The following is a 14,297-nucleotide window of genomic DNA, read 5'->3' as shown; positions in this document are numbered from 1 at the left end:
TATTGACAAAGAAAACGATGCTAGGTTCTGTATCTTCTCAAGTGTAAAACCTATTTCTTTCTCTTTGTGCCAAACAGCTTGCGTGATGCTCGGGTAGGTTTTTGTAGACAGAAAACAGAGCTGCACATACTGCTGGTTTGTTTGGCTTTTTGGTTTGATCCAACTCTAGCGTTTGTCTTTTGTTGGCTGGACTCTAAAATAGGCAATCGATTTGTGCTCATGTTGAGTCGTCACAGTTATTGTTCAAGTGAATGAGACAGGTTTGTATTGTCCTGGTGATTAGAGTTAAGGACAATTGTATTTCAGGGGATTATACCAAGGGTAACTTTCCCACCGAATTATTTTACAAAATGATTTTGGTCATCGAGCTGTACGGGAGGAGATTGTTATGCTACTTCCACATAGGAACACCTGCGATTTAATAAAAGGAACACATCACCTCTAAAAGGTACATTGAGACAGCTAGAACACAAACTCTCCTTTCCTGTCAAAGCCGGGCAGGCAACTGTATTATATTTAGTCTCTGCCCGTCAAAGTGAAAACCCCAGCTGTGCTGAGCGAAGGACATACTGCGAATGTGTCTTCACTCCTGGGTGTGCATGCCATCTCTCTCAAACACACGCATGTATAGGGTGCTACTGACCAATTAAAATGCCTACACACGATCGCAGTTAAAAAGGAGTATCTAGAGAATATTTTAATTTAACCACTTGAGTGAATTTCCCCATCTAAGGGCACCTTACAGTACCATCTTGTGGACATCATAGACATTGCTTCTCATTAGACTCCTTTAACATGACAGGTCTGATTGCATTCAATTAACTACTGCCATATTCACTTTTGCTTGATTAATCTAATTATATCAAAGGTCTAGAATTCTCGACGTACTTTAAGAAAACTATTTATAATGATCCATCCATGCCAAGGATGAAAATGACATGCTGTTTGCTTTTCATTATGAAACATAGACCTGATAAACAGAATTTGCATTTTCAATTAGTTACATTCCGGGGTTATTACCTCAGCAACAATGAGCAAAAACTTCTCAGAAGTTTTTGCTTGAAACTTTTATACAACGTTAATATGACACCAACATGAATAGGAGGCAGTATTAGTTATTAGTATATAGTTCAAACACCACTAAGAATGACACCTCCTAATGGCAGCCACAGAACAGAGCCGTGTCCTCACCTGTAAATAGGCAGTTACCTTACAGACACAATTCACAAACTAATCAGAGTAACCTTTGGGACTGTGTCCATGCACAGCCATACCTTCAAAATCACCTGTTAGCATTTCGGATTTTCAACTGTCACGACAACAGTACTGTTTGCGAGCCACACTCGCACTCTCAGCATTCAGGAACACAACCCCCACTTATGTGTTGATGCGTTCTGTCTCCCCAGGGTATGGTAGGGCCTGCTGACTGTTGTGGCAGCACCATCTGGACCCCAATATGATGTACCTGCTCCTGGGCTGACACCTCCGCAGAGCATCTGTCACAGTCGCCCTGCTGGGTCCAATCACTCTGCACACCAAACATGAAACAGTTCAATTAAATGCCCGCACCCCCGTCAACATTATTTCTACATCCCGTCATTCAAAATCGGAAGGAAAAATATATGCAACAATAACTGGAGCTCTAAACTGGAGCTCTAAATTATTTTGTGTCTGTATGGATTCAGTTATTAGACCTTTCGGAAACGGACTGTGGGCCTTTTTACCAATCATACCTTGACAGATCTGCAGACCTATCGACCATCTTGCTCTGTGGTTGCCACGGAGACAGGCAATCAGCAGAACATCAGTACACCTGTGACCTCTAATGTCAACTGGCTGAAAAGGGATGTGTCTAGCATGCTGACAACTTCATTGGTAGCCAGCTAGCCGAGGAGATGAATGCTAAAATCGTAATTGGCCATGTCACAGAATAAATAAAACTGTCTCTACCAGCAACACACTGGCATTTACTGGCAAATGTACTGAGATAAGCACAATACAGCATTTAGCATGTAAAAACTAATTAATTAAATAACTGTCATTATTGGGCATTCTATTCAATAAATTATTAGTCTTTTGGAAATACTTTTACATCCAGACAAAATGTGATTACATATCTTACACATTTCTATACCTTTATCCCCCCCGCCCCCAAGCACTGCATTTAAAATGATATGGAATCCTCATCCTAACTCATTCAAATCTTATAAAACAAGTGCAGACCCCATATTCATGACCAGATCTACTTATAAAGTCTGTATCTGCACAATATACAAGACTAAAATAAGTCAAACTGACAAGTTCGCTCAAGGTTGCAATGACAACATCCAGGAAACAATGATGAGCTCCAGCAGTCTGTGTTAGTGACGTTCCTCCATTTTCTACAGCTGAGAGAACAGTTGAGCGGCACCGTCCACATTTACAGATTCCCGTGGAGCCTTCCGGACCACCTGACCAGAAACCAAGACAGAGAATCAGAATACAAGAGAGAGAGAGACAGGGGTCGGTAATTGTCTACGGATGATGGTGACAATCTCAACCTTTACCTGTGTTGGCTTTGTGGGCACCTTGGCAGTACATTTTGATACACTTTTGACATCCCTCTGTACCTCTGTGAATATCTGATTGAGGCTCTCCACCTTTTCATTTTTCACAGCATTGATCTATGGATAGAATGTTAGAGAAGTTGAAATCCCAACAGCACACTGGAAAGTCAGTCTTTCAATGTCGCTTAAGCCAGTTGTGCTGTAGAGAGTAATACAATTCATTGTAGCAGGTTATAACCTGTTCTTATAAGAACTTACATGTTTAAGGGTAGTGGTGACAGGTTTTGCTTTGTTTTTGTGTTTCGTCTGTTTGTTTGCCACCTGGAAGACATTCTTCGTTTTTTTACCTTTTTGTTTATTCTTGGCCATGACTACCTGAGAACGAGACAGATAATCATGCCGCGGTTTGATAGAACAGCTCACAAATTCTCAATCCCTTCGCCATTTACATGACTAACGATTTCCAGGAAGGCGGTCAGGACACTTCGTATCTAGCTAGCTAGCCTGCCTACATTTCGTTACAGTTAGGACCTTATTTGTGTATCAAACAGTCAGCTAAAATTAGCCCCCTGTCTTCATCTGAAAACAGTATTGGCAGGCATGAGAATAGACATACATCAGTTTACACAAATCATGAAGGGAATTGAAGCAATGAAAACTCAAACCTTTCAGGGACTGACAAACTCTTCACACGTGTATGAAAACAAACCTACTGGGTGCGTCCTTGTGACGTATTTTCTGTGCGACCTCAACGCAAAGCCAATGATAGTGCAAAGCATAGACATGTATACATGTATATATGTCATATATGTATATGTCATGTTTTTGTACTTTACTTTTGAATATTAAGCGATTGGATATTATTTATACTTACAAGACGAGTGTCTTCAACATGTTCTATTCCACATGTTATGTTGCTTGTTTTGTTTATAGAGTAGGCTAGTGTTAAATAAGTTCAAGGTTACGGAAAGGCCTAGACGACCATTTTTTTGACAATAAATATTTTGGCATAGGCCTACATTTATTTTTAGGCCAAATCAACAAACAACAGAAGCATACAATGTGCAAAAATAAAAATATATACCCTCTTGCGTTTCTTTCTCACAGTTGACCATCGGGGGGCAGCATACACATATCAATCCGCTTTCTGTGCCGCACTCAATGATTGATTCACAGAGCTGTTTTTTTCCGCAAGGCAAAGTTCTTGTGTAGCGCATAAATTGCTCTCGTTGCTTTTCGGGTTAACGGAGATTAGTTAGTTTATGACTGCCAAACCTTGGCCGTTTTCTGGTACTAAGTCTATGGCTCTAGCCGATTAATGTTCTTTCTGCATAGCCTATCTAATTGCCTACAAATTAGGCCTATGTGTTATGTCTCCATATTTTACATAGCCTACTTTGACCTGAATCATGATGACTGACAGCATGTAACATGCGTCTAGGTTAAACATGGCCAAATGTGTTCACCTCTACACCTCTACCTAACCAAACGGCTAAAATTTAGCCTAAGGTTGAAAGGTCACACTCTTGCGTATATTTGTATAAAATTCCCAATATGAACAATCCTTTCATGCGGGCTCAACATAAAATAGTTTTTGCACGTGCATGGAACAGGTATTAGGGAACGGTATAGCCTGCCAACCCACTCACACCTTCAGAGTCCAAGCACGCGCATGCACAAACATACACAGAGAGAGAGAGAGAGAGAGAGAGAGAGAGAGAGAGAGAGAGAGAGAGAGAGAGAGAGAGAGAGAGAGAGAGAGAGAGAGAGAGAGAGAGAGAGAGAGAGAGAGAGAGAGAGAGAGAGAGAGAGAGAGAGAGAGAGAGAGAGAGAGAGAGAGAGAGAGAGAGAGAGAGAGAGAGAGAGAGAGAGAGAGAGAGAGAGAGAGAGAGAGAGAGAGAGAGAATGACTGGACTCCTCGCCGATCCATCGTGCGTAACTCCTCCTGCTTCTCATTTGTATTGCGCGGACATCATGTGGCCAAACCCACCAGCTAGAAAGACATACCATCCACGGAGACCCTATATAAGCTCTGACAGTTGTCAAGTGGAAGGCACTGGCTGATTGCACTCGGGAACGACGCAATTTAGGAAATTACAGCTGTTTAGATACCTAAACACCCAAATTGTACAATGTCTCACGCATGGGGATACGCACCGAGCAACGGTGAGGCATTTTATGCTCTGTTCTTGTCATGACATTGAAAAAGGAACCTGTTAATGACAAATGTTGGTGAATGAATGAATGGAAAGACAAGGATCATGCATTTATGAATCATATTTGGAAATTATTTCCATAGTCCTTCTTTGACTTATTATTATTACAATGCATTTTAACACCTCACCACGGGTAATTTAAGCAGTTGATGTTTTTTGTTATTGTTGGGCAAACCTATATAAGATGCACATATTATGCAATTCATTTTGACATTATCCGTAATTACAATGAAACTGTCGTTGAAGGACCCGACAAATGGGCTGATAACTTCCCTATTGCCAACGGACCCCGCCAGTCTCCCATAGACATCCTACCTGGTGAAGCAAAATATGATGCTGCCCTGAAGCCGCTCAAATTGAAGTACGACCCTTCCACCTCTATTGACATTCTCAACAACGGACATTCATTCCAAGTGACCTTCGCCGATGACAACGACAGCTCAAGTTAGTATCCATCTTAATGCCTCACTGTGTGCAGGTGTCATATTCTTTGGCTTGTCGTGCGTGTGATTAAAGCAAATGAATTAATTAATTTATTACAACATATTGGCACATTTATCAACGTAACTAAATATGTAGATGGGTATTAAATCAGTCCATTTAAAAGCCACGATTGCAATTTGCAAGTGGACAAACTAGTAGTGTATTTCACTCTTAACTGTTTAACTCATTATCAAAAGCACAGAAACCGAATGTCACAGCTAACAAAGCAGGTCTTTGTTAAACATTAATGAAGACATAGGAATGTGTTAGGTCACCAAATGCAACACACGTTCTTCAACTCATTTGTCGTGACTTACATTTAGTAATTTAGCAGACGCTCTTATCCAGAGCGACTTACAGTAAGTACAGGGACACCCCCCCCGAGGCAAGTAGGGTGAAGTGCCTTGCCCAAGGACACAACGTCATTTTACACGGCCGGGAATCGAACTGGCAACCTTCAGATTACCAGCCTGATTCCATAACCGCTCATCCACCTGACTCCTACTTCAAATTTAAATCATTTGTATTGATTAGTGTCATTGAACTTATTCTCAAATTCGACATAAATGCATTTATTTTATTGTATCTATGTATTAAGAATACAGTGGCAATACAAATCGCTACAGTTATGAAACTATTCTATATTGTAAACTGGACGCTGAGTTTTCATCTTAATTAAATATATTTCTGCACAATGTGCTACAGTAAATTCCTGATAATTATTTTATAATGTAAAATGGGTGTATGTCTAGTACTTGCCTGCTATACGTATTGTATAATAATTTATGCATTTAGAATTGACTGTGTTTGAAGTAATTTGGGGCTTTTGAATCTCAGTCATTCCATAGTGGTATAGGCTTATCCCTAAACACAGTGCATCATTCTCACTATCTAATCCTGTAGGTTCTTGATCTTCTGATCAAATAGACACAACTGTTGTGAAAAAGCAAATGTCCTGTTTCAGGAACCACTTATTATTGTTAGGTGAGATGGAAACTAGATTAAGGACTACTTACTGCTGTACACTGTAAATAGATGCTGACCTGTCTTAATGAAGGAGGCTGAAACCACATCATTACGTTATTCTAGACTTTGGTCCACTTTCTGGAATTACGTAACAGGAAACAAAAAAGGAAGACTGTCCATGTGGTGATGATTGTATGTGTGTGTGTGTGTGTGTTTGTGTGTGTGTGTGTGTATGTGTCTGCATGTGTACATGTGTACTTGAACGTTTGGGAGACAGAACCATCACAGTGAAATGATGACCTGTCCATTCTTGGAATGCATTTGCCTTGCAAACTCGTTTTGTATTAGCATGAGCACTTTTCAAATCTGTGAGGAAAAAACTGAGCAACACCAGCAGTTCCAGTCTGTTAAAGTACCATTGCAAGTAGACTTGGACACTGCACTATGATCTGGCTTGCGTAGTTTGGCTTGCAGTGTTGTGCAGCAAAAGTTTTAGCAGTTTGGTTCCTGGATTTTACACTTTATTTATTTAGCCAATAACATTTATCCAAAAGGACATTGAAAAAGTGCATATAGTAACTACAGCAGATAATCAAGACCCACAAGTGTGCAGTTCTCACAGTATCCCAGTGGTCAGTGCTAAGGACCGGTCTGTATTTCAACCAGACACAGCGCAACAATAACATCTCATCTAACGATGTTGCATAACGTTTCCTTCCCCAGCTCTGACTGAGGGGCCCATCTCAGGCACCTACAGGCTGAAGCAGTTCCACTTCCACTGGGGTGCGTCCGACGACAGAGGCTCCGAGCACACAGTGTCTGGGACCAAGTACGCATCAGAGGTACACACCTGCCTGTTCTACAGCACTCAGCATTCAGACGCACTTCCTCATAGAAAACACGTTGAGCTGTTTGATTGTTCTTACACCATCTGCACACCTCATTGAATGCTTGTCGTTGAATATGCTCCCGATTTCCACTGGGTAGCTATGCAGAGAGAGTGAGTTGAATTTCAATTTTATTAAGTGGGTCCAACTCCAGCCTCGCTGTTCATTCCATCATCAGTCACTGAATAGAATCTCCCAGGCGTGAAACCAAGCCCAATATGCCTGTAACCCTGTACCAAAGGACACCACGCTAGCAGAACAGTGATCAGAAAAGACGTCACAGAGCTTTTGAGAGAAAAGGGCCAAACTTTTGATTAGAATCTGGTTACAGACAGCTTTTGTTTGTTTCTCCCAGCTCCATCTAGTGCACTGGAACACCAAGTATCCCAGCTTTGGTGATGCTGCTAGCAAGCCTGATGGCCTGGCTGTTGTAGGTGTCTTCCTAAAGGTGAGCAGCGATGGACACCGCCATGTTCTCTTGGAAACATCAGTATATAACCATCAACATTAAGATGGTTATTACATGGACCTCCTTGTGTTCCCAGTCAAAAATGACTGCCACAGTACAGTTGTTAGGGTTAGGGTTAAAAAATAAAATAAAAATCCATAATAATACATATTTTATCACCTAATGTTATGTTAGGTATTTTAATCAACTCAAGTTCTTGTGAACATAACACATTTTGTATATCTATTTGTGGTCATTTTTGACCGGGAACACCACAGGTGTACAATTGAAAAATAAAACACCCAAGATTTTGTGAAAATCATAAAACATTTATTTTGTGTGTTCAGATACCCTATGTGGACAAAGTCATGGAACCTCATGCCATTCAGATTAAATTACTAAACTATGTTTTTCAGAGGGAACATTTGTAAATCTGTCAAATTTGACGGGAACACAACAATATTGTTAATTCTTTCAACACTCACAGTAATTTTTTTAGATGGTTTTAGATGGTAGATGAACCTGTGGTGTTCTAAAACACATATTCCCTTCAATGAATCGTTATTTACCGGATGGTGTGTGCCTGATTTTATTTCCAGGTTGGAGATGAGAATGCCCAGCTTCAGAAAGTTCTGGATGCATTTGATGCCATCCAGGCCAAGGTAAATTTATCTGGATTTACAGAACGCTCTTTTGTATTCTTTCATTGATTCATTTATTCACTGATTAAACTAAGATGGAGTCACTGATTCAATCAATTGCTAATCCAGTCCAGTCATTGATCTGCTCCTCTTGTCTCCATCAATACTTACAGGGCAAACAGACCGCCTTCGCCAACTTTGACCCCACAACCCTGCTCCCTGGCTCACTAGACTATTGGACCTATGACGGCTCCTTGACCACACCCCCTCTGCTGGAGAGCGTTACCTGGATCGTCTGTAAGGAGCCAATCAGCGTCAGCCCCGCCCAGGTATGACTCTCATGATCTAAACATTTCACGCTCCCTGTCTGAAATAACCTAATCTCCTAATCTCTATGGAGGCGCCAGATAACGTAATCAGTCAGGTTTCAGACTGTAGCGTAGACTGTATCTTGTTCACCTCCTCACGCCTACGTAGGTGGGAAACAGGTTCAGGTTTAGTTCCAGTCAGTGAACTGTTTCCAATGTACCTCCAACCCATTACACAATAATGTGTGTTGAGCAGTGAATCCCAGACGACATAGTCGTATGGATCTTGCTGTTTCATCACACAGTTGATGTACGTACCTGTATATCATATTCAAGATCCAGAGCCACAGTTCTGTGAGGGGTTTGCTTTCACAAGGTCTATCAAATAAGAACCGTTCCAGTTTAGCGAGCTGTTGACTCTGGTCTGGGCAGCGTCCCCTCTACTGTCCTCGTGGCCCAACTCTCGTGTGACCATGTGAAAATTAACACTGACTGGTCAGATGTTTATTTCCTGCCATGCAGAGACTGTCTCAAGGGTAAACATGGAGTTGTGTACATAACCTTTAGACATGGTACTGCACCAGCCCGAGAAACCAGATAATCATATCATTCACAGACTGTAAACAGCATTAATGGTTCAGCCTCACAAATCCTACACTTTGTCCAGTGTGTTATTATATGAGTTGCCTAAAACGATGTAACTGCTCGTAGGAAAATGTTGGTGTGTGCAGTTTTAAGTAGTACTCATTGATGTGTTTTTTTGGTATGTTTGGTATGTTTGGTGTCTGGTTGGAGTTCGAATCCAGTGACCTCAGACTTATTCATAACCCAAAGTTAATGACAAACCTCGAAATGGGTCATTGACTCTGTGCCACGGGCCTGACCTCTTTCTCCTATTCCAGTTGTAGCATCAGCAAAACTACGCTTAAAAGCGGAAATCTGAATCCACCATTTGAATAGCCATTTCATTCCTTTGCTTGATTTTATTTGTATATGTATTGCTATGTCCAGGCAGTCTGACAGCAGACACAAATGAGTGACAGCGACAGCAGGTATGTTGAGACCAAACCTGAACTCTCCCCTCTCCTCTTGACAGATGGGCAAATTCCGTAGCCTGCTCTTCTCGGCGGAAGGAGAGGCGGCCTGCTGCATGGTGGACAACTACCGCCCCCCTCAGCCCCTCAAGGGCCGCGCCGTGCGTGCGTCCTTCAAATAAATCCCTCCCTTCCCCCCATCCTCTACGGGCCACCTCCCCCCCTCCCCCCCCCCCCCCAACCTCCTCCCCCCTGCTTAGTGAGACACACGGGAGTGCCTCCCCCTGCAGGGAGCTGCAGAGCACACAAAGCCGCCTCCAAAACACCAGATCCCTGCCGCCCATTCCTGCAGAGCTGGGCTGCCTCTCTGGAAGATGAAGCACCGACCAGAGTTGTGTCTTACTATGCCATGGTGGACCAGCCGAGTCCTGACGTAGCTATTTCACAAGACAGGCACTCGGCAGCGTCTTTGTGACAGATTTACCGGGATTTTGCATGTGGTGCCAATGTTTTAGAGACATCTCCTTGGCTCTGTAGTTCCTGATAGTTAGGAAATGTTTCAGCATTATACACAAACAAAGCTTGCGAAGAAGCTGTAAATGACAGGGATGTAGCGCTGTCATGGACGGGATTGGAAGCTGAAGAGACAGACAGTGCTGGCTGGCTTTGCCAGGCCTGGGGCGGAGGTAACTGCTTCACCATCTGTGAGAGGGGCAAGACACAGAGCAAGGGACACACACACACAATCACACACACACTATAATGCAGACATACATACAAATGCAGCCACACACACATACATGCACAAGCAATCACGAGCACATGCTCACGCACACTCTCATCCTGCCAGCCTGTCTGTAATCTCTGACTGACTGCCTGCTTTGGATCAAGGCAGCTTAACGAAACACTGCAGTCACATTCATCACACCCGATTGAACTAGAAAATCCCTCCTGGCACTACCACACACACACACACACACACACACACACACACACACACACACACACACACACACACACACACACACACACACACACAGAGACATACTCGCACAATCTCATGCATATATACACCACACACATGCCTATAGGCATTGACCTGCTTATTGATTTCCAAAATAAAAGCACGGTCTCAAACAGCATTCAGACAATACACATAGGAGTCTACCATGACAGTGGCTACATTTCCAGTGTTTTTACAGCTCAATCTTTAATTCTTTGTTTCGTTTGTTGACTCTTAGTTAAAAAAAAATCTTTTTTATCTCTTGACAGCTTCTGCAAAAAAAAAGAAAAAAGAAAGTTGTTTTCAATAATTTACTAAAATATGTTTTGTAACTGAATGCTCCTTAGTGTTGGTTGTGTTTTCCATTGGGACAATGAAAGGGGATGACCCTTTCATTATATTGTATTGTGTAATAACCCCTTTATGAATTGTGTTGTGATGCTTCAAACGTAGTCGCCTTCAAGGCGTTGGCCAGTGGCGGTGGAAAAGACTCGACACCCCACATAACCAAGAAACCTTCCTGCCTGCTGATGAACTTAGTCATTCTAGATGGACGACAAGTCCCACTGGCCAGATTCGGAATCATGGCAGGTCACCTGTAATGTTGGGACCACACCATTGTGACACCTAAAGTTCGAGTGGGTCTCGTTTTTAACCTGAAGAAAACAACGATGGCACTCAAAAAAGAATGATTGTATTTGATTGAATGAATTTGACTTTGAAAGCCTTGTGCCAAGCAATAGGGCCACCCAGGGGCTATGTCTTGCTGTTATGCTATTTTGGAAGTGAATAAATATATTTTATGACTTTCGCCTATTCTCATGTGTGATCCTTGTCTAGTCTAGGGAGGGAGGGAGTCAGGTGGCTGAGCGGTGAGGGAATCGGGCTAGTAATCCAAAGGTTGCCAGTTCGATTCCCGGTCATGCCAACTGACGTTGTGTCCTTGGGCAAGGCACTTCACCCTGCTTGCCTCGGGGGAATGTCCCTGTATTCACTGTAAGTCGCTCTGGATAAGAGCGTCTGCTAAAAAAAAAGACTAAATGTAGTCTATGAACATCTTCACCTCATATATCTTTCGCTTCTTTCAATGTTAGTCTAAATAAAATGATCCCCAATGTTCCTCGCTACCTCCAACAGATGACTACAGAGACAGAGAATACATAAAGATGATGCCATGTTTACAAGTTATTAAATCTATATTCCAGCTCTAGTAGATGCCAGGAACCTACATTGCCATTACAACCACCTTACATACTCCACATATAACATTCTAACCTGTCTCATAGAGTTCATGAAATCACAGATCCCAACTAAAACCTCGACAGTCACGATGAACCATGTTCATGTCATGTGACCTTGCTGGGAGGGCTGGAAACAAGATCATTGTTCTTTCTCATTCCTGGTTAACTAATAATGGGTTTAATACTGGTTTCAAATTGAGTAATTGTTGAGTAAGAGAACAGCACACTCCAGTCCAAGAGCTATCAAGGAACGGTCACACCTCTTTTCAGGGAAACTTGAAATGCCATTGTTTGCCTGAGGTTGTCGAGGAATGTGTTTCCTCATGGTCCCGTGGTAAAGACAGAACCAGGGTTGAGAAAGCCTGGTTCTGTCAGCAGGCTGGCTCCAGCACTTCCATGTCGGTCTGCTGTCAAACCTGTTTCAGAGTTCCAAGAAACAGTCAGGGAGTAGGCAGGGAGTTTTGTTGGATCAGATGTTGTTTATTTCCTTATTACATATGACACTTATTGACACATATGTCCCTTATTGAGGGAGTCGCTGCACTTGTTGGTTAGTTGTAACTGATTTAACTGCTTGTACTCGCTGTGAATTATATTATTGTTGCTTGCTTTCCTCCAGGTACACTTCAGCACTTTCGAGGATCATGTTGTTAATTGAAATTTGTTTAACGACATGCTCTTCTGGTTCCACCCATTGGCAGTTATTTGCTTTTCACAATGTATGCTTCATGTTTTGGCTACACGCAATGCTTTTGGGGCTATCTCGTTGATTATGATCATTGACCTATGCACTTTTTGTAAAACTCTCTCTTGTAAGTCGTTTTGGATAAAAGCGTCTGCTAAATGACTAAATGTAAAGTTATGCAGCCAAAGCAGTCACTGGAATTATTGTCTGTTTAAATGATCCAACAGCTTTGTCATAAAGTAAGAGTTACATGGGACTTCATGGCATCGTCAAGCAAGGTGAGCATATAGGTATGGTACAGAAGAGCACAGGAGCGTGAGAGAGACAGTTAGTATTGTCTCAACAGGAGTCTAAATGAGACAGGACTTTAATCACTCACTGACCCTTCCTTCTTGATCTGTTGTACATGTTACAGTGTTTTTCAGATGAGACTCTCTCGCTCTCTTTATCCTTCTCTCTCTCTCTCTCTCTCTCTCTCTCTCTCTCTCTCTCTCTCTCTCTCTCTCTCTCTCTCTCTCTCTCTCTCTCTCTCTCTCTCTCTCCTCTCTCCTTTCCGTCTCTCTCCTCCTATCCGGCTCTCCCCTGTCTCTCTCTCTCTTTCTCTCATGGGGAGTCCTCCTGGCCTGCCGGCTCTGACGTGTGTCCATCGCTCCTGCTGTGGTGACAGCTGAGGGGTATAAGGGGAGAAGCCCGCTAGGTACCAGTCACAGCACCACAGCTGCTCCCAGGCTTACATGTAGCCTGTGTCTTCCTTCACAAACCCCCATGCCAATAACACATGATGTCCTGGTCTAGTCTTGGATCTCTACGTCGTAAATCACAATGACATAACAGGTTTGGGGACACTTGCATCACTGGGAGCAGAGAGAGGGAGAAGGCAGCGTGAAAGAGACTGGTAACAGATTTTCTCTCCAACATTCACATTGATTTGATAGAATTGAGAATATGGTCAAAGTGAGAGGTCATCAAGTCACCCTTGTTCCCAGTGGTGTTATGTAATGCAATGTGGCAGATGTATAATAAACAGACACGACCCACACCAACACACATTCAGCCGACACATTTCTCTCTGCATACACACACACAAGTACACAGACATCAGACACGGTCCAGACATGGAGCCAATCGAAATGGATTCCGCTGCGATGCGTGATGCTGCATGGTCAATAAAGCTGAGGGTGCACTTTGCTGAGCCAGTGTGTAATCCAAGCCTGGTCAAGGACAGGGACAGCCATTTCCCCAGGCGCTGAAACACATCCGCACTGCAGCACATCCACCACACAGGCTCACTAGGGACCCCTGCAACACTCTCCTCTTAGGATGTTTCCACCTCTATGAAGTCTGAACACATAACTTTTTTACCCAATCTTCATTGATGTACTATACTCTGTGAATCAAAGTGTTGGGTTTATATAACGTATTATTTCCTTATTGATGATGGGAGCCTAATGGGAGCTCTACTGGACCGTGTGTAATGAAGCTATATTTATGAGCAGGCAAAGTCGATGATATTTCTGGATGTTTTCACCTTTCACCCAGTTGTTTTAGAGACCAGTTGTTTTTTCAACACGGTAGTATGAATCTACGCTCTTCATGTCTTTTTCTGAAAATAATTATCAGTTATTTATTTACGATGAGCCTTTAAAGTTACTAGCCATTTTTTGTTTTAAAGCAAAAAAAAATCTTGCAGTCCTTGTTTTGTCTTTGAGAACATAAAGATGATGTATAATGATCCCAGTTACGACACAACAGTTGCTCTGAAACAGCTGCATTAAGGCTGAACAGTTGGAAGAGAATGACTGTATAACATATTGTTAAACTGGGCCAATTTTTATGCAA

At 42.5% G+C, this 14,297-nt stretch overlaps 2 protein-coding genes across 3 annotated transcripts; one reads left to right on the top strand and one right to left on the bottom strand.

The window, feature by feature from the left end:
* Positions 1–1,663: 1,663 nt before the first annotated feature.
* Positions 1,664–3,273, bottom strand: rbis (ribosomal biogenesis factor). The gene is made up of 4 exons (XM_067251767.1): positions 3,212–3,273; positions 2,805–2,921; positions 2,547–2,663; positions 1,664–2,450 (listed from the first exon to the last, which is right to left on the bottom strand). The coding sequence occupies exons 2-4, from the start codon at positions 2,913–2,915 to the stop codon at positions 2,382–2,384; spliced, it is 297 nt and encodes a 98-aa protein (XP_067107868.1). The 5' UTR covers positions 2,916–2,921; positions 3,212–3,273; the 3' UTR covers positions 1,664–2,381.
* Positions 3,274–4,543: 1,270 nt separating this feature from the next.
* Positions 4,544–11,343, top strand: LOC136957566 (carbonic anhydrase 1). 2 transcript variants are annotated; one of them, XM_067251599.1, is made up of 8 exons: positions 4,544–4,616; positions 4,667–4,712; positions 5,009–5,206; positions 6,935–7,053; positions 7,454–7,546; positions 8,146–8,208; positions 8,361–8,516; positions 9,592–11,343. In XM_067251599.1, the coding sequence occupies exons 2-8, from the start codon at positions 4,679–4,681 to the stop codon at positions 9,709–9,711; spliced, it is 783 nt and encodes a 260-aa protein (XP_067107700.1). In that variant the 5' UTR covers positions 4,544–4,616; positions 4,667–4,678; the 3' UTR covers positions 9,712–11,343. The 2 variants fall into 2 exon arrangements, with proteins under 2 accessions (XP_067107700.1, XP_067107699.1); XM_067251598.1 differs by lacking the exon at positions 4,544–4,616 and having other exon boundaries at positions 4,623–4,712.
* The last annotated feature ends 2,954 nt before the right edge of the window (positions 11,344–14,297 follow it).

Source organism: Osmerus mordax, chromosome 15 (genome assembly GCF_038355195.1).
Source record: "Osmerus mordax isolate fOsmMor3 chromosome 15, fOsmMor3.pri, whole genome shotgun sequence".
Classification (NCBI taxonomy): Eukaryota; Metazoa; Chordata; class Actinopteri; order Osmeriformes; family Osmeridae; genus Osmerus; species Osmerus mordax.
This window is presented reverse-complemented; position numbering and strand designations above follow the sequence as displayed.